At 38.7% G+C, this 20,705-nt stretch overlaps 4 protein-coding genes across 4 annotated transcripts; 2 read left to right on the forward strand and 2 right to left on the reverse strand.

The window, feature by feature from the left end:
* Positions 1-274: 274 nt before the first annotated feature.
* Positions 275-5,467, reverse strand: LOC117302467 (protein SCO1 homolog, mitochondrial-like). The gene is made up of 7 exons (XM_033786421.1): positions 5,218-5,467; positions 3,363-3,527; positions 3,095-3,185; positions 2,577-2,774; positions 2,006-2,098; positions 1,571-1,686; positions 275-1,066 (listed from the first exon to the last, which is right to left on the reverse strand). Exons 1-7 carry the CDS (start codon positions 5,341-5,343, stop codon positions 929-931), a joined length of 927 nt encoding a protein of 308 aa, XP_033642312.1. The 5' UTR covers positions 5,344-5,467; the 3' UTR covers positions 275-928.
* A 324-nt stretch (positions 5,468-5,791) lies between these two features.
* Positions 5,792-8,771, forward strand: LOC117302468 (signal recognition particle receptor subunit beta-like). Its single transcript, XM_033786422.1, has 5 exons — positions 5,792-5,927; positions 6,384-6,478; positions 7,059-7,219; positions 7,487-7,678; positions 7,800-8,771. The coding sequence occupies exons 1-5, from the start codon at positions 5,795-5,797 to the stop codon at positions 8,014-8,016; spliced, it is 798 nt and encodes a 265-aa protein (XP_033642313.1). The 5' UTR covers positions 5,792-5,794; the 3' UTR covers positions 8,017-8,771.
* A 2,701-nt stretch (positions 8,772-11,472) lies between these two features.
* Positions 11,473-13,751, reverse strand: LOC117302706. Its single transcript, XM_033786704.1, has 2 exons — positions 13,636-13,751; positions 11,473-13,031 (listed from the first exon to the last, which is right to left on the reverse strand). The coding sequence occupies exon 2, from the start codon at positions 12,877-12,879 to the stop codon at positions 11,533-11,535; it is 1,347 nt and encodes a 448-aa protein (XP_033642595.1). The 5' UTR covers positions 12,880-13,031; positions 13,636-13,751; the 3' UTR covers positions 11,473-11,532.
* Positions 13,752-14,232: 481 nt separating this feature from the next.
* LOC117302247 (myo-inositol 2-dehydrogenase-like) lies at positions 14,233-20,489 on the forward strand. The gene is made up of 8 exons (XM_033786097.1): positions 14,233-14,274; positions 15,161-15,437; positions 16,593-16,663; positions 16,974-17,082; positions 17,243-17,370; positions 17,879-18,102; positions 18,322-18,490; positions 19,287-20,489. The coding sequence occupies exons 2-8, from the start codon at positions 15,184-15,186 to the stop codon at positions 19,403-19,405; spliced, it is 1,074 nt and encodes a 357-aa protein (XP_033641988.1). The 5' UTR covers positions 14,233-14,274; positions 15,161-15,183; the 3' UTR covers positions 19,406-20,489.
* Positions 20,490-20,705: the final 216 nt, after the last annotated feature.

The raw sequence follows: 20,705 nt of genomic DNA on the forward strand, positions 1-20,705 counted from the left end.
GACAATGTAATGGTGAATAACATGGGAAATTATTTTGTTCCATTATAAAGACTCGGAAAGTACTGCAGCTACAATCTCTTATAACTATAGACGATGTGACCTTTGACGTCACTCAAAAACCATAACAATGATTCGCGCGCATACCGCCGGGCAAAACCTTTGTGTTTTGGCAGCCAGCTAGAAAGTGTATGCAATCTTACGTCTTTTTGCCCGGCGAAACATTGCACGTATACAGTGTTTTGTCAACAGAGGGCCGTTTGAATGTAAACATGGGTCACACCGTCTATACATTGTACATCACTAAAGAAAAAAAATACAAATAATCTGTTCATATTTATTATATATAAAAAGTTGCATCAGATATTTATCATATTTCTTCCCTACTAAACCCACCCTTCAAATATGCACTCTCTTTCTTGTAAACTTCACTGTCAATAAAAAAAGCAAAATACAGGTATATTAAATGGTCCCACTTTTAAACCCAAGCAGAGTCATTGTCAAAGGCCATATGACAAGACAACACAAAACCAGTGACTGGTGTAAGAGAAGTCAAGTGGATAAAAGTGAAACAAGATTTACAAAATAGCTCCCTCTCTCCCTCTTCATTTCTTTCAAAATGGCTCCCTCTCTCCCTCTCCATTTCTTTCAAAATGGCTCCCTCTCTTCCTCTCCATTTCGTTCAAAATGGCTCCCTCTCTCCCTCTCCATTTCTTTCCAATTTTCTGTTACACACTAGTACATATTCCTGATCATGTATGTTGTGTTGTCGTTTAGCTTTTGAGAAAGACTCTGCGAGGGCTAAAACGTCCGGCCACTATCTATTCATTTGCATTTATACCATACGTTCTTATGGTTACAATCGTCTAATTCTGATTTCGACAACTAAAAATAGAAGTGGAATTGTACAGTTTGTTGTTCTGATTCCAACTCAGTTCTTGAGTGCCATGTATTTCCTCATGTGTGAAGCAATTCCTCCAGCGACTTGTTCGTCGTTCTTGTTCTGACCGAAATAATCCACAAACTCCCCGTCTGGGTTCATGAGATACATGATGATTGTGTGGTCCACCTGTGTAAATATTCAAACACAAAAACAAAAATAAGAGAGGTTGAACTATTGCTCATGGAAGAGAACATTCTAGCTGTATTATTTTCCTTTGGCAATTTTATCCCTACACCAAAGTGTGACGCTAGCTTTCCAAATAACATTTAGTCTGTAAAAGGGTGAATTAAGGTTCATCACATTTAAAGTTTTGAACTAAATGTTTTACAAAATCACAAATTAATAAACCACAAGGGAAAGTGGGTTCAATGTTATTCCACAAGAATTTACTAGAACAGGCTTTGAACCTGGGACGTCCGGACTGACTTGCAGGCGCTCTACCAACTCAGCTGTCTAGCCCTAATGCAGGTGGCCTCTCTACTTTTTCAATCGTTGTTTGGGGAGCCAGTGAGAAAGCCCTTCAACCTTAAACTACCATAATATAGCCACGGATAACACCCATGTAATGTATGAGGTCAAGCAGATGTCAAAGGTCATGCAGATGTCAAAGGTGAAATGAGAGTGACTTACAATGTAATCGTTATCATCGTCCTTGGGTCCTTGGCTGTGATAGACGCGGAAGTTTCTCGCTACTTCGTCAACCTGTTCCTTTGTTCCAGTCAGCCCTATTAAGCCTGGATAAAATTCTGTGGAGGAATAGAGAATGAATGAAGGAATGAGACAATTTTAGGCTACAAACACCAAGGGTGCAGATGGATTCATCTGCCACCACTTCAAGGTGAGGGCTACATTTAACTGGTTTGGGCTACCGACCCAGATCAACTGTCACCAGGAGCCTGTTGCCACATGTACTCATGGGGCTTAAACAGGGTTACCCCCTTCACAGTCTGGCTAGGCTATCATCCACTAGGAGCCTGACTGGTAGAGGAGAATTTCCCCGTCTTGGTGGTTTTTTTTCCAGCAAGTTGACCAACCATTTGAAACCAAGTGTGATCGTAGACTTACCTTTTACATATTCTGCGACCACTTCCACAGTGTCCCTCTCTGGGTCGATGGTAATGAATAATGGAGTCACATCAGGAAGATTGGGACTTTTATCTGAAGAAGATAATAAGTAGTAAAATTACACAAATAATAAATGTTTTTGAGTGCAAGGACGAGAATAATTTATGCTCCATTCGGTTGAGTCCATCAAGAAGATCGGTTGTCAATCACTTCTTCTCAGAACAACCAATCACAAGACAACATTTATTTACTTGATATCAACACAAATTTCTCGTTCCATTCAACTTTAAACAGAAGGACTAAGTAAAGTTTCAGGCCTGGAATTTCATCTTTGAGAGGGCAAGGCCATTTTCATTAAGCAATGGGCACTTCCATTAAAAAATCTTTAAGTCTATGAGAAACCTTTGAAGGGGGCAACGAAGGCCAGTACCAACCAGTACCAACCAGTACCAGGGGCAACACAGGCCATGTGCTCCGTGACCTTCGTGTAATTCCAGGCCTGCAGTTTCCAATTTGTGCTCATCAAATTACCTTTCATTAATTATTTTGATCAGTGTTATTTCCTACTTACGTATTTTCTCGACAGCTATTGCCATTTTTTCCAATTCGTCCGGGCAGATGTCTGGACAATGTGTAAACCCAAAGTACAGCAATAGCCATTGGCCGAGATAGTCTTTGTTTGTCATTGGTTTCCCAGTGTGATCAACCAATGAGAACGGGCCTCCTATGGCCGCTTTGCCAACCGCTCTACTCCTCTCTTTTTCAACCTCTGTAAAAAACAAGAAAGATACGTAAAGATTAGACCCTTCTCGGTATGCACTAACACTTCCGATTGGCAAAACAAGAGCAGCATTTTGTATGTGGCGTGATGCGTACACACTGTGCGACTTCTGATCCAAGTATAATTATGTCTTTAAAGTGTTTGCGAACTATTAGTGTCTATGCACAACAAATGTAAATTTTAGCATATTTCTTGTGAAGGGATTATAATTGTTAATTGGGCCTTCAGTATCATATCCTATAGATATCCAACATTTTTCTATATAGGATGTTGGAGCATTACTTGGTTCACTTGAATTCATTTCTTACCTAATTGTTTCTTGCGTTGTGCAAACTTAAAGCCGACCAATAGAGTGCCACTGAGAATAAACGTCACCAAAACAGTCTTCCATGTCACAGGCTGAAATTAAATTTCCAAAACAAATATACAAACAATAATTCACAATGTGGACAAGATGTTGCCAATTACTTTCTCCATTCCTGCAATCCAATGTCATTCAGTTGTTTTCACTGGGCGTGTCACATGAAACTTACTAAACAGGGAAACATTAAATACAACAATTGTTGTTTTACACACCGATTTCTTGTCACCACTGTTCTTGCCGCCAGCTTTCGTGGCGTAACATCGCTGACTGAGAGAGATTTTGGAGAATGTTTTTATGTCTGGTTGGTTATGCCTTGTTCCACTGTTGCATAAATGACCTTGGTTACCAACACAGCTCAGATGCCGACAGAGGTAGCACTGGAATAAAAACACACAAATATAATTTTTTTTATTAAATAAAAACAATGATTTAAGTATACCTTTATCTTTACCTTTTATTTTGCTGGTACTGATAACTGAAAAGGCTCAGTGACAAGTTTTTTTTTTTTTTTTTTTTTAGGGGGGGGGGATTTGTATGGGGCGCCATTTGTCCATTAATTGTTTGACACTTTTAAGGCATGTTTTTACCATGGTTTACAGCAATTAGATGTAAACCATAGAAACTGTTGCCAAATCCTGTTATGGTTTACATACCAGTAAAGTATTTGTTGTGTATAAGTTTATGGTTTACAAACCATGAACATACAAAAACCATTTACAAATCATGGTTTGTGACCATGGTTTATAAACCATGAAAATCGAGACTTCTTAAAACCATAATTTGTGAGTGCACGTTTTTTATGGTTTATAAACCATGATTTGTGAGTGCACACTTTTTATGGTTTGTAAACCATGATTTCTGAGTGCACATTTTTTATGGTTTGTAAACCATGATTTGTGAGTGCACATTTTTTAAGGTTTGTAAACCATGATTTGTGAGTGCACATTTTTATGGTTTGTAAACCATGATTTGTAAGTGCACATTTTTTTATGGTTTACAAACAACGTTTTTGAGATGTGTAAATTGTCATGGTTTATAAACCATGTTTTTTAAGAAGTCTCGATTTTCATGGTTTATAAACCATGTTTTTTAAGAAGTCTCGATTTTCATGGTTTATAAACCATGGTCACAAACCATGATTTTATGGTTCATTTGTTATGGTTTATAAACCATGATTTGTAAACCACGATTTTTATTCTCCAATTTTCATGGTTTATAAACCATGTTTTTTAGATGTCTCAATTTTCATGGTTTATAAACCATGATTTGTAAACCATGAATTTGATGCTTCAGTTTTTATGGTTTATTAACCATGTTTTTAAGATGCGTAAATTTTCTTGGTTTATGAACCACGATTTGTAAATGTTTTTTGAATGTTCATGGTTTGTAAACCATAAACTTATACACAACAAATACTTTACTGGTATGTAAACCATAACAGGATTTGGCAACAGTTTCTATGGTTTACATCTAATTGCTGTAAACCATGGTAAAAACATGCCTTAAAAGTGTCAAACAATTAATGGACAAACGGCGCCCCATAGATTTGACCATTTTAATGAACAAGAATTTCAGACTTTTTATTTACTCAAGTAAAAAAAATCCTCAGTTGAAACGATAAAATTCTAAATATAAATTAAAATTTTACCTTCAAACAATAATTGGAAACGTTTCCGTACCCAGGGGCAACCACTTTTCATTCAAAATGAAATAAAATAGTATCTATCTGGCGCCGCATACGGAAAGTTATCCGTAATTAATATTTACAACAAAACTTACAAGTTTACAACAGTTAAATTTTTAAATAATCTGACTGATGTGTTAGTTAAACATTATATAATATAAATCATAATTACTATTTTATAATAAAAATATATAGATTTATGATTTACTTATCTGCTCTCTCAACCATGCTCAATGTCGCTGAGCTGGGTAGATTCTCTCATCACCCCCCCCCCCCCCCCCCCCCGTTTGACATTATAAAATTCAACCATCAAAATATGCACATTTTGAAAAATAAACTTTGTGTTAAGTTTGTCCCCATTATATTGGTCATTGGTTGCCTACCTTGTTGTTACACAACGAGCTGACCGGACGAGTTGCAGACGGTGCGAAGATCAATCCACCTAGCGCTGCCTCTTGGAACACTTTAGAAGGCCCAAGACGAAAACAAAGTCTTGCTGTTAGTAGCATTGTGTCTGAGCTTGATAATGAACATTAATGTACCATAAAAACTGTCGATTTATGAAGAGATTCTGACTTCAAATCACAATCACGGAGAGGGACTTCACTTCACCCAGTCACACAACTTGTTTTATGTAAGTTGCCATTGTAGGCCGCTTAGGTTTCTGATATTTTATTGTTCTCATAATTCATTTCATGGCTTTATTTTTTATTTTATTTTTGTTCAGCTAATTAAAAAAAAAACCCATATATTTACATTATTTCCTACTACCTAATAAAGATATATAAAAAACAATTACGATTTTGATTTTAACACTGCTGTAACATTAACGATAATATTTTTAGTAAGCTAAAGGGCCTTTTATCACAAGGTCTGGTACCCAGTCGCAGTTCAGCTAAACTGAACATAGATGTGGTAGGAAACTGACTAACCATTGTAAAGCAAAAAATCAACATCAAAATGGAGGACAGACGACGTGTGGAGAATTTTGACATGGAGAGAACGATTCATTTCCTGAAACAGGAACTTTCCAAACAAGATCCTATGGTTCTGGGCGTTGGAGTAGCTGTGGCTGTTGTAATTCTTACTATTGGTAATTATTTTGGAATAAATGTTTGTTCGCTTGAGAAGTGTGCAATAAAACAAAATAGCCATATGTTTGTAAAGAAAGGAAAGTAAATGCATTAATTGCAATGCCAATGGCAATGCATTGCAATGCAATGCACTCTGCAGTATATTTTGCTTGAGTCAGCACTCAGCTCTGACTGTGACTGTCTGATGGGAGTGATGGCCTTTGTTTTTTGGAAAACTTGCCGTATCCTGCCACCACATTTTAATTCGTTATGAAATAATTTAAACTCCCTCGCTCAAATGAGATATTCCTTTTTGTTAAAATAATGAGTGAAATTGAAAAGGTTGTGTGGTGGTGGCAGGATACGGAAATTTTCCCACGAATTGTATGTAAACTAATTGTTGTATTTTTGTAAGCCAGTTAAAAACAAAGTAAAACTAAAAGTTTTTCTTGTTCTTGATTTTGTTTCACTTTCAGTATTTCTTTTTATACTTGCAAGAAGGAAAAACAAAAGGAACTCTGTTCTTCTCGTTGGACTGTGTGATGCAGGAAAGACTTTACTATTCAGCCGAGTAAGTTGATACAAAAATGATAACAAAAAAATGATATAAAAAACATAAAGTATACTATCGGTTTTATATAAAAAAATGCATAATCCATGTGATAAAATCTACAAAACCAAGTTTTTGTGGAAACTTGAACTAAAACTTAAAGGCAGTGGATTCTATTGGTAATTACTCAAAATAATTATTAGCATAAAACCTTTCTTGGTGACGAGTAATGGGGAGAGAATGATGGTATAAAACATTGTGGGAAACGGCTCCCTCTGAAGTACCATAGTTTCCGAGAAAGAAGTAATTTTCCACGAATTTGATTTCGAGACCTCAAGTTTAAAACTTGAGGTCTCGAAACCAACCATCGAAACGTACACAACTTCGTGTGACAAGGGTGTTTTTTTCTTTCATTATTATCTTGCAAGTTCGATGACCAATTGAGCTCAAACTTTCACAGGTTTGTTATTTTATGCATATGTTGAGATACACCAACTGTGAAGGCTCGTCTTTGACATTACCAATAGTGTCCACTGCCTTTAAAAAGGAAACGTACTGTAAATATATTAATATCATTGTTGTTATCTTTTGCCTTCAATAGTTGGTCCACAATAAATACATCAACAGCTATACATCAATCAAGGAAAACTCTGGCATCTATCAGTTGACTGGAAGAAAGAAGGGCGCCCTCGTGGTCATTGATGTGCCAGGAAATGATCGCCAACGTATGCAATTTTGGGACCGCTTTAAAAACCAAGCCAGGTATACTGTCAGATTTCAAATTTATCAATACTGTACTGCTTTCAATGTTTCCGCTCCTTTGTTTTAGAATTTCCATTGAATGGATTATTTTGTTGTTTAAAAGAATTATTATTATTTTTTTTTTTTATTCGATTTACAAAGAACACTGCCAGGTTTGAAACTTTCTGGTTCCTCACTTGCAATTAATTAATCTACCCATTCTTTTTACTGGTGGTCAGTTTGCAACAGAAATGCCTAAATATTTATTTTTTCATTTTCTAATTTCAGGGGCATTATTTTTGTGGTAGACAGCGCATCCTTCCAGAGTGAGCTAAAAGAAGTAGCTGAATTCGTGTACACCTTACTCTCTGATCACATCATCAGCCAACACAAGCTTTCTGTGCTCATCGCTTGTAACAAACAGGACATGGCTGTGGCAAAGTCCAGCAAGATCATCCAAGAAAGACTAGAAAAAGAAATGTAAGTTGTGATACAAAAAAGCTACTTCATATGTGACAGGTTCGAATCCCAGCCACTTCAAATGTGACAGGTTCAAATCCCAGCAATTTCATACTATTTTCTATTTCCCTTATCTTTGAAGGAACACCTTGCGAGTAAGCAGAGCAGCCACTCTGGGCAGCACTGATGGGTCCAGTGGCGGGGAGGTTTTCCTCGGAGCTAGAGGGAAAGAGTTTAAGTTCAGCCAATTGTCCCCAGTCACTGTGGAGTTTGCAGAGTGCAGTGCAAAGGGAACCAGTGATGAAGACGGACAAGGAGAGCTCAACATTGTGGAAGAGTGGATGAACAGGATTGCGTGAGTTCAGGCACAAAAATGTGTGGATAATCGGCAAATGAATATTCGATAGTTACTTATGAATATTTAATACATACTGTGAATTGTCAACACAAACTCATGAATATTCAATAGGTACTGTGTATTATTGTCAAAACAAGTTCATGAATATTCAACAGAGCTGTGATTATTCAAAACTTTTTAAAGTTAAACACATACTGTGAATGGTCAACACAACCTCATGAATATTCAACAAACCTGTGACTATTCAATACTTTATTATGAATATTCATCACATACTGTGAATTTTCTACACAAACTCATGAAATTAAACAGAACTGTGAATATTCAATACTTAAATAATTCGAAGTGAACAGTTTTGAATACTGAAAGAAGCCCAAAGTGTTACTGTTATTTGAGCCTTATTGTACTTTAATTCGATAGTGTAAAGAAAAACTCAATTTTAAAAGACATTGAGTTTCTGTGCACTTGCTTTTAAAAACACTATACAGTTCGTTAAAAGACTTTCGTTTGCTCCTTATTTCTGTTTAAACACAAGCATTAATAATCGAGCATTTTGTATGAAATCAATCTGCATGTTTTATCTTCAAACACTTAAAAATTAATTTGTCAGATTGACTAAGTCTACTGCAAAACATTAGTTTCATTATATTGGGGGTAAGATACAAATTTGTTATGCTGTATTGACAACTCATGTTTTTAAATAATAAAACGAAACAAAAACAATCGACTGGTAAAAAAAGTAAGCTTAGTACGTGTGTGTTAATTATTTCCCCAGCTAAGCCAACAGAACCTGTTCGATAATTTAAAGCAGTCAATTTTGTCAAGGACTCCCGCAAACTTTGCAAACCTGGAAATTCCCAAAGCTATGAAACACCCAGTCAGCATGGACGTTATGTTTGGCGGCGATGGAGGCCCAACGGACGGTGAGTGGGTCGGGGTCCTGCCAAGTGAAGAACGCTGGCTGACCTCTCTTCCCTACCATCGTCAGACCGTTGTAGTTCATCACCCAGAAATGGTGGTACTCATCTACTGACATCAATCCTAGTAGATCAACCTGGTGTTGAATCTGGCACAGGTGACACCTTCGTATCCGGACCTTATCATCATTCTTCTCGCCAAAGGCTAAACAAATCAAAAAGTGAACAAACTTAACTCTACTTTGAGATTCTACACAATTTCCATTTTTCTCGGCATTGTTGATAAAAAAACAGGAATCGACATTTATTTTTGTGCATAAATACCATTTTTCTGGGATAAGTTGGAGAAAAAAAATAGACTGCTTTTCAAAATTCATGCGTAATTCCCTTTTTTCTGGGATTTGTTGAGAACAAACAGCTCTACAAGATTCATGCACAATTGTTATTTTTTCTCAGCATTGTTGATAAGAAACTGGACACAACGTTTCAATATTTATGCACAATTCACGTTTCTGCTTGAATTTGATGGGATTTGATGACGTGAAACTTAACTAAACAATTGCTGGCAGCTGGCACAAACAAAGAACTCAAAACAAAATTCTCACCAATCACGTACATTCTTCGATGGTAAACTCCTTTCTCCTCAGCCAACCCTACGTACACCGTTGAGCTTGCCCGTACTGAGAACACCATAACAAACACTTCTGCTGGGTCGAATGGCGGGAAAATGAACCTGTAATTGGCATCCGGGCTGGATGGTATCACGTATTCAAATGGTGAGGAATTACCTGTAATCGATCATTGGCGTATGTGGTTACCAGTGAAATAATGTACCCTGGGGGAACAACTCCGTCATACGAGGCATCTTTTACAACTTAAAGGCAACCTACTGCCACATGCATACCACATGACCACTTCGGTAGCACATGGGTCGTTTTTCAAACAATTACAAACGGTTACAAACGGTCCCCATCCATGTGAACATTGAATTGTGAATGGCTTTTTTTTTCATGGAGATTAACTGGAACTGGTTTCCTGTAAATGTGACATGGTCTTAAGGTAAACCGACTAACAACTAAACTCATTGGAAGTCTTTGAAGGATTTTGGACTTTATGTATTAAGACCAAACTGTGTTCAAAATGTGTAATGGGATTGTGAAGGAATAGAACAGCTTTTTCCAATGCATTCATATTTTGATGGAGGTACGAATTTGTAGAAAGTTTCTCACTGTGTAAAAATAAAGCTACTAAATTGATTGATCACTTACATGTTGTCAAATTGGACTGTGATCTCCATTTGGTGTCATTATCTTCCTGTTGAATGAAACAGTCAAAACAAAATGTCAACTATAAGTATTAAATTTAACACTTGGAGACAAAGAGTGCTTAACAATGATATTGTGCTATAATAATTGGCGAACAAAATGGAGACTAGAGGTTAAGATATGATGACCTTTGACACTTCGTAGTAGGTGCAATTTACGTCCACCTGGAGGTCACCGGGATACTGTTCAGCCGTAACATTATGAAGTTCACACCGTTGGGCGTCCTTGCAGAAACTGAAGGCACTACATGCAGTGTCTTGGAGGCATAACCCGGCGCAGGATAGCGGCGACCACTCGCTCTGCCACGAATACGTATGATCTTGAAGTACTTGATTTGGTGCTGGACAAGTGGTCGTTGATGTAACAACACCTTTAAACTGCAGTAGAATTACTAAGAAGACATGACTTATAGGCCTAATGGTAAACTTTGATTGGTGTACTTTGATCAGCTTCATCTTTCTGACCACACAGGCTAGGCATTATGCATCTTTTTTGTTTGTCATTGGGAGCGCGTGCCGAGTTTGTGTCCCTTTATTCTCGCGCCACTTTTTGGGCGCGTAAATCGACCAATAATTTAACAACAATCCTGTTGGTGAGCGTGGGCGCACTACTTCCTACTACCCCTCTCGCGGCACCTGAGCTAAAGTTTGCATGATGTTTAATGATTAGATTTGATCACATCCCTTGATGTCTAATCAATCAAATTCAGTGTCAGGAACGCTCCATTTCCATTATGATAGACCCCTTGCATAGGCCGCCATTTTAGACGAAAAACAATGAAAACCTGTACGCGTTGCACAAGACTCATAGCCAATACGCATATTTGTTTTAGCAGCAATGGCTGCAAAAACAAGGGATCTTTTGTGGAAGAGTGGAGGGAGGCTCAGAGCCCTCCGATAATCTACGAAAATCGAAGTGGAAGCCTCACCCGTATTGTTCCTGGTGGTTTATTTTATCGGTGGGTCTTGTAAGATTTTCATTATTATATGGTTTTTGGTAAACAGTCAAATCCAACAAGAAAAAAACTAACCTGTTTGGGCAACAAAATATTTGATATTGAGTAAAATATAAACACCAACAACTAAATCAATCGAGCAAGTTGTGTTCTTATCTCTTTCAGCTGTGCTTGTTCTAGCGTTTATTTATTTTTTATTATTTTCAAAATTAAACAATTAAACAAAATTATCACTAATTATTATCAAAAACCAGAAGAAAACAATAGTTCCGAAGCCATGAAAGTCTAAAGAGCTTAATTTTCAAAAGTCTTTTTTTATTTTAGTGCAATGTAAACCATTCAGGAGATACCACCCTTCCACCTGTCATCTCTGACCACATGTCGATCATGCTTTCATCTTTTACAAACTGGTGCATTCGAAATCCTTCATGTCTTGGGTTGTCCTTTCTGTAATGGACGAGTCTAAGCTCAGACTCAGGGTCAAGGGTCAAAGTGTCACTTCCAACTTTAACTCCATGGATTTTGAAATAGTGCACGTTGATTGGTCGAATGATGCATTTGTCGCGTCCTCGGTTCTCCTTCGTAGCACTTGGAGTTCTCCACGGGTTCCTCTCGAAAACAGTTTTAGCTTCGACAACTTTTTTCTTGGCGTAAGGTGGCCTGCCAAAGAACCAGTTCCGAATCCGAACGGTTCCTAAAGAACTCAAGTACGGATCTTGTAGATAATCAGTAATCTTAGTTCTGACCGGATCCATGGGTTGGACGAATTCATCAACGTCTACTTTTAACATCCAGTGCGTGTTGTGACGGTGTCGCCATAGACAGTCATTTTCATGAGCTATTTGAACTTCTAAGTAAGTCTTATTTGGACTCGGTGTATGAGCCCATGGTATGATAGTCAGGAACCCAGACTCAATGTACCCTTCAAGATCACCTGACATCGTTGCGTTGGGATCATTGTCGTAGATATAGACATGTTCAACACCAAGTTTCTTGTAATAATACATCCAATCTGGGATGAACTTTGACATGTCTTTGACCATAGTGCAAAGACTCAAAAACCGCTGCTCTTTCTCAGTGAGGCAAACCGGTACGCCCATGTAAGCGTACTCCGGATTGGACAGCAGACGAAAGTTTACTCTGAACCGACCAATAGTGTGCTGTTTGACTTGGGTCATGAAGTGATGCGGCACAGGGCATGTGATGATAATGAGGTATTGCGGGTAACCACCGAAACTTAGAAAGTCTTTTACAATAGGATCAGTGATACTCATCTCGCCGTTAGGAAATTCACAGATGTACCTCTCTGCGTCCCAATCATCTTCATAGCTCCGGACTCCTACAAAAACGACTTCATCTCTTGTGGACTCCACAAAGGCGGAGTGGAGAGTAGGGAGCTTCGAGCAGCTGAGTTTCTCGCTAAGGTAGCAACCGCTTGCTGAGTTTTGAAGATTTCTGGTCCCAGAGCTGTCACACAAAAACGTCGAAAAACTAGTGGACAGCTTGAACTTTTCCCAACTATCCTTTCCCCACTGTATCCAAGGTTTGATTCCCCTAGAGTTGGCGTCTTGTGTTGCAGGAAACGAGAGGAGGAAAACGAAGAGCAACCATGCTGCTAGTACAACGAACAGCGCCCTCTTACATTGGGAGCGCTTGGAGCGTAACATGATTGGCTGGGCGTGCCGAATAATGGCAGGGGATTCATTCACACTTTACACAATTTCACGTTGAAACTCATGTTTAATTTCACTTCATCCAGACAAGTCACAAGATGGAGTCATGGGTCCTTCCCCTAGTGCGAAAGTCATCAGACACAGATCTGAAACATACACAAATAAAGCGTATAGTGTCAATGGCTCTAAACCTCAGCTCACTGATGTGACATACAATAATTACTTAAAATATCGAATAAAATCATATATTGTTTCATCTTTACTTAATGTGTTCTCTAATCAAGAGTAAATAAATAACTTAGTTTAATGAAACCAAGATCAACATCAGTCGGGAGCTGCGATGGCTTGTCCGACAGGATTTTGGAAGCCATCGACTAATAACAGCGCGAATCTCACCGTCGGTATAGTGGTAGAACCGAGATGTTTTCCCCCAACAATACAAATAATTGCATTCTATACATAGACACCAATATTTTCTGTTTTAAGTTCAATTGCAAACCTGCATTACGATCACATTGGTTCCAACATTGTCCAAAATTTCAAATGAACGAGCCAGTCACTATTTAAATAATTGTTTTATTCCTCCTCCATGGTGTTATTGAATTGTAACAGTCCATACCTGAGTTGGCCAAATCATAGACTTGCTTGATACTTTACGTTCAAGCAGACATTGTTGCTGTTGCTTTAACAGCCAAATGTAAACCTTATTTGAAGTCCAATCTGAACAAAATTTCGTGTGAAATTTCTTACCTTCATTCCACAAACGACCGTAAATTCCCATTGACATCCTCCATCGGAGAGTTAAACTGTATAACTTAAAAGTAGTGTTGAGTTTGCACACTTCGAATTGTTGCGTGTAAACACAACAGTCCAACGGTCACCCTGTGGGTTTTCTGAATAAAAGATAACACAAAGGTTGCAGACACTCAGCATTCTTCCATTCTGTGCGATTAAACTGATTACTGTTGACGAAGTTACACCTGGAGCCTCTACGAGATTAAAGAGGTCATAAAGCCATCAGACATCTCGTTCATTTGAATGATTTCGACCCCCCCCCCCCTCACACCTTTATGGAGCTCCAGGACAGGGGCGAGACTAACTTGTTCAAATACTCATGTTTTGTGTTATCAATCTTATTGATCATTATTTTGACCATTTTGTTCACAATCTTTCGTAAACACGCAGTGTGACATTATTGTTGGTTAAGTTTTAAATATCTTGAAAATTAAGGGTTGAAATATGTAGTTGCAAGTTCCCTTTAAATAATGTTTGTGTGAAAACGTCTAGACTTAATTTGCCGGCTCGACCATTACCTCTTGAGCCTTTGCAGCAGAAAGTACATTCATCTCTCGTCAGGGTCTCAGAGAGGAGATTATCTTACAAAGCAAGGTTTTATTTTCTTAAACATTCAATAACTTTCATCAACCAAAATGCGGAATGGATAATGTTTGCTTTCAAGGAAAGGATGAGTGCGTCCCACTTAATCCCCTTAAACAAAAACCATGAACGTATTGTTGTAGGCCTAGTGTTATGTTTTGTTCGATGTACACCATGTCCAAAGTTACAAGAGCTGATGAAAAAGATACAAAATTGGTAAACATGTCTTCTATGAAGTGTATTATACCCGTATCAAGCCTATAATGGACAACTGATGACATCACCGTGATGTCATAGCGTATTTCGTGTTAAGCAATTGCGATTCGATAAGTGTGCTAAGTGTGCTATAAAATAAGTTCACACAAATTGAACTTGCAACAGATTTTTAGTAAACTATAGTTCCTTTTATCTTACATTTTTGAAATGAGGAACTTTGATCAAGCTTATTATGGAAAACTAATGACGTCACCGTGACGTTATAGCGTATTTCGTACTCAGATACTGCGATTCAAAAAGTGTGCTAAGTGAAAACCAAAGTTAAACTTGTAAAATGTTTTCAGTAAACTATAGTTCCTTTATTAATCTTGCAGAACTAGTTCCTTTAATCTTGCAAACCCAGTACGGCAACAACTGGACCCCCCCCCCCCCCCTCCCACACCACCACCACCACCACCGATCCAACAGACACACACCAAGACTAACTCAAACCAACCATTGGAGTTCTCTTTCTAAATTTTCGCATTAAAAATAAAATGAAAAACGAGAAACTAAATACGCAATGCCATTGGCCACAATGACAACACATGTTTTATTATCGACTATCTGTTTATTCAGCATGTATATACCGATCCAAAGTTCATCGGCAGTAATTTGAAGCATTGAATAATACCATCACTAGGTAGTAGTCACAACCGGGTTAGAATGTCTGACCAAAACCACCAAAATAATTTCCCAGAGATGAAGAAAGTTACTTTTGCCATCTTCGGTTTGGGCCGAGCTGGTACCATCCACTTCGGCAATCTCATACGGAACCAGCGTGCCGTTATACGGTACATTGTGGAGGAGAATCGTGCAAGGGCTGAACAGGTGCTACAGGAACTTCAGTTTGATATTGTTAGTAAAGAGTGCCAACTCGTCACTGCTGCAGAAGCTGACAAGGTCTACCAAGATAAAAGGTGTGTATAGTGCCAATGATTCATGAAGTGCCCCCTCCCTTTTTTTCTCGGCTTGGGGCCCATGTGGTTGAGCACTGCGGAGCCTGTGAGTCGAGGTTAGAAAAAAACATGGCGCTGATCCTTGGATTGTATCATATGGCGGATCCAGGATTTTATCTCGTATTATTATAATACAGGGAATACAACGAAGCACACAGGACTGTGTGTGGGTGGGGTGGGGGGGGGGTCAGGGGGCGGCCCTGTGGGCGACATGCTATGATGAGCCTTTGAACAGTCGGAAACGCCCACTAACACCCCCAGTACCAAACACACATTACCCCGCCCCACCCAACACACGCGTGCACAGTTTTTTCCCTATCCCAATCAGGTTAATATGCAAATCTGTGGTGCTTATAGGTCTACCACTTTGTATACCATTGTTTTCCATTATGAGTGTTTTAATTACGTTTATTTCGCAGCCGTTGTGGATGCTCCCATCGATTTTCTTAAAACACATTGGGCTGTCCAAAATGCAATTTGATATTTTGCACCTGAGTCTATAGAGCTAACATTCAATCAAAAATGGTTTGTATATGCCTAATATTAATACACTGAGTGCAAACGTTATCCCTTTGTTTTGCCTGATGCACTGGGCACCCAGCAGTGTGTCCAAACACACTTCCCCCCTGAATATTGTGTGTGTGTTGTATAGAGCAAGGAAGAGAGTGTTATGCACTATTAATTGACACAATGGTAGACGGTGCGTCAGGGACATAACCCCTGTGCCTAAATGTTGTTGTTGTATAAAAGCATTGGACTGTTTCGACCAGATATGCCTGGCCATTCAACTTCAGTAGTTTGTTTCTCGAGGGTGGGCAGTTGGATTACGAGGAAGAATGATTTATTTTTATTTTGATGAGTGAAGTTATCAACACAAAATGCAAATTCGGGCAGTAAAACGAAGATAGTGATCGGATTTGAAGGTATTGAAGACAAATTAAAACTTGGACAAAAATATGTTTTTTTTTTTCTAGTAACCTCGTTCTACAATGAGCAACCCTTGTTAAGGCAAAATTGTTTGGTATTTTGTCTGGCACATTTTGTTTACAGACTCTAGCCCTGTTTTTATTTTATATTTCGATTACAAAGTTTAGAATTTACCTTTTTACTCATCAGTGTCGATGCAGTTATTGTTTGTACACACACGGACTCCCATAAAGAAATCGTGCAGAGCTCACTCCAAGCAGGTTTGTAGACGTGACGTCATTAGTCTCTGTCTTACTATTTTATTATTTTAACTTACGTCATGTGGTCATGATCAGTATTCGTTATTTTGATGTGTTTTATAAGTTATTCTTCTGAAAGACATGGCTGCTGTCAAATACAGATGCCTGAAGAATAACAATTACACCACAAATAAACACACATTTCCTGCCCATTACACATTTTACATGAGTGTTATTTTAACACCTTATAGTGTTCATTTGGGGGTATCTGTGACAACGCCCATGGTGTAAATTTGTGTTTTTAATTGTTTAAATTTTTTTACCCTTTCAGGTAAATCTGTGTTTTGTGAGAAGCCCGTTGCCACCGAGTTGAGTGATACGAAAGCTTGCTACGACCTCGCTGAGAAAAACGGACAGTTTCTCTTCTGTGCGTTTAATAGGTATAGTATTTATCGACTGATCAGGGCGGGTTTCGTTCACAACATTGATTCCAAAATTAGTTGATAAGTAAATATTTAACAGTTTTTTTTTCTATTTTTACGATGCTCGAATATAAGATGATTAATTTATTTGTTTATTTATTCATTTATTTATTTGTAGACGTCAAGACCCTTCCATTCGTGAGCTCCATAAACGTGTTCGAAGAGGAGATCTGGGCCAGATCCAATCGATCAAGACTTGCTCAAGAGATAGCCCCATTCCAACAAAAGAATACCTCAAGATATCAGGTAAAGATTTTCAAATAATCTTCCCGATATTCGTTGTCTACTCAATGTCTTGTCTTACATACTGAATAAGACAGTAATACACGATGCATTCATGCACAAGCTATAAGTATAACATTCGATCGAAAGTGCAGAAATTTTTTAGTGAGATGTGAGCTTGTCCCAGTGTTCTCTCGCATAATTTTTTTATTTTTGTAAACTTTTGCCCATAAAAACATTGTGGGGGTAGGTCCAAAATGTAATATTATTATGTCTTTCATTAAAAAAGAAACCTGCCCACAATGTAGCTCTCGTACCTTACGTACGAACTGACAAGTATACATACCTCTGACCAATCATAACACAGATATGGAAAACTTACGTCAAAGTAAGTTTATAACGGTGTCCAATGAAATCATTGGGTATGTAAGGCCAGTGCCTGTATTTACCATTATGACACATCCACCGGGGGAATAATCCCTCGTGCACCTGCTAAATTAACTGGTGTCTCCGTTGACACCTCTTATGACAGGCGGTATCTTTCACGACTGTGCCGTTCACGACATCGATGTAGTCTGTTGGATTCTTGGCGAGTTCCCTGACGTCGTTTACACGCAGGCACACGCCTTCCACAAGAACGTTGCTGAGCTGGGTGATGTCGACCAGGTCAACATAACAATGAAGTTTGCCAGTGGTATCATCGCTACCATTGACTTAAACAGAGAAGCATCCTACGGATACGACCAGCGTATTGAGGTAAACTATCAGTATTCGAAATTCATTGAAGGCCAAAGTACACACGGACAAGGGTGTCATGACCGAGCAATGTATAGGGCACTTAGTTCTGGTGGTTTTCAAAGTCATCGGGGGTGGGTTCGAGTCCCGGTCATTAGGTCTGCACTTATATTCTTGAACGAGACACTTCACTATAAGGCGTGGCAGTACGATCAAAAGTATTTTGTTTTCTCTCCACAGGTTTTCGGCTCAAACGGGATGCTTGAAACGAGAAATAATAGCAAGATAAACCTTGTGGGTCACCTTGGTAAGAATGGCGCCTCTTCAGATCCAGTTCCCTTCTCATTTCCACAGAGATACGCCGACGCATACAGGGAGGAACTGGACTATTTTATAGACTACGTATTAGGTAAAAGAAAACAGTACATTTCTTTGGGTTGAACAAAGAACAATCTTGAACAGAACTAAGTCCTAAGCCTGCCACCTCCGGATTGTGCCGACGTGCAGGAGATGCTGTGTCCCCTTCCCCTCATAATAATAGGGTCTTTTCGTTTTCGACGACGGATGGTTCTGCGACGGTTGTTCAGCTAAACGTTGTCGTTTTCAGCACAACGAAGATTCATCCAAAGTACTGTCGTAAAAATTGAGGGACGACCGTCCTCAGAGCCGACGCATGCGCAGATGACGCCAAATGTCATCTTTACCGTCGCAGAACCATCTGTCGTCGAAAACGATAAGTCCCTTTACCGGCGAACTGTGTACAAGCTTCTTCTGAAAGCGCCCTCTTTTGAATCCTACTCCTCCAGCCCACGTTAGCTTAACTTTCCATGTGGGGCGGGGCGGGGGGGGTGCAGAATCTTCGAGGACAGATGTCCCTATATTAAACACAAGAGCTCTGCAAACTATGTACTTTTATAGTAGGATGGTAAACATATCAAAATAAATAATTATTATTCTATGGAATGCTCACAAACACAGGCCGTGTTCGTGATGTGAAACTGGTGGAATGTCGTAACCTAAGTGTGAACTTTGATTTAACATAGCACGTGGTAGCAGATGATATTTCCTAACATCCCATTCCACTAGTGACGTGATTTGTGGACACACCTCTTTTAAAAACATGCATTGAATAGCGCGGGATAGGTGCATTGAAAAGTCATACATTTCAGCCCAAGATCATCCATGATTCTGTTTTATTCCTGCAGGGCTAGACAAGCACGTGGAGGTAACAAGAACTGATACTATAATGGCGACAATTATTGCTGAAACATGTATGATGTCCTACCACAAAGGAATCCCAATCAAGTTGAAGGACGTCATGTAAACACAGAAGATTGAGGCTTCAGCGGGGGCCGGTGTCTATGCAATAATGTCCTCCGGATAGTATTGCATGCAATCGTGTGCGCCAGGACGCTGCCGGCAACTGTGTCCGCCCGGGCACACATTTGCATATGCAGTTGTGTCCGCCCCGTGCAAAACCGTGATTGCAGTAAATTAAACGCCCTTGGTCAACGGAACACGTTCGCCATTTTTGTTTTACAAGCTAAGTGTATGTCATAAATGACATGAGAAATGTTCGGCCTGTGGGTATTCGCTGCAATCATAATACGTGAATATTCCTACATAATTTATACGTAGCGTGCATGCACGCTCGTGTACAGTCATGTACAGTCATGTATGTCCGCCGGACGGTTTTTGCATAGCCCGGACACGGATTGCATATGCAAAAGTGTCCGAAGAGGACAGTATTGCATGGCGGACACAATTGCATCTGACACCGGCCCTACCGCGGTGCACCGCCACAACTAAGCTTCACCGTCCATTGCAGTTTTAGAGTTTTAGTACGACCATTATTTACATCTGTAAGTCATTCTAGGATACAGTTAGAAATGTTGACAGCACATTTGTCACATCTGTGCAGGGGAAACTAAAAATGATACCATTAATAAAGAAAATACAATTAAAGTCGTTAGAGATCTTTCAGTTGAACACAATGTCAAAATACTCCACCACTGCTTCAATCAATTATACTGCTATGGACCCTTAAACTTTGTTTTCTTATAGTTTTTTAAATTTATGGATTATTTTGGCAGTCTATTCCAGTATTTGTTTTTGTATACATTTTATTTATAAAGGGCCTATATTTTATTTCTCTTTAAGATGACTTGGAAGTATTATTTTCTTATAAACTTGGATTCGATTTCACAGTTTAACGATGTATATTTACTGATAGAAGGCAATGTACGTTTGGTAAACATACTTTGCCTTTGAAGTTTGTTTCCTGTTGTTTTATTTTCATTTTGATTTTAATGTGTAACTTGTTGTTAATTGTACTGTGATTAAAATTGTTACTTCTTGTATAATTTTGTTATAATTTTGTTATTCACATTTCAAACACCGGTGTGTTGCTTTTGGTTATTGCTTTAAAATAAATAAAGTTATTTTTTTTTTTTTTTTAATAAGTGAACCTACCTTTCAAGAGACCACCAAGCATTTATTTTTTATCTGTTTGTATTCCCGGAGGAAAGTTACATTTATCCATGGTTTATTCAAGCAATCCAGTTACTTACACGTCAACCACCCACCCACCATCTCCGTGTCCCCGCCCCTCCCATTACATTAAT

This window comes from Asterias rubens, chromosome 18 (genome assembly GCF_902459465.1).
Source record: "Asterias rubens chromosome 18, eAstRub1.3, whole genome shotgun sequence".
Classification (NCBI taxonomy): domain Eukaryota; kingdom Metazoa; phylum Echinodermata; class Asteroidea; order Forcipulatida; family Asteriidae; genus Asterias; species Asterias rubens.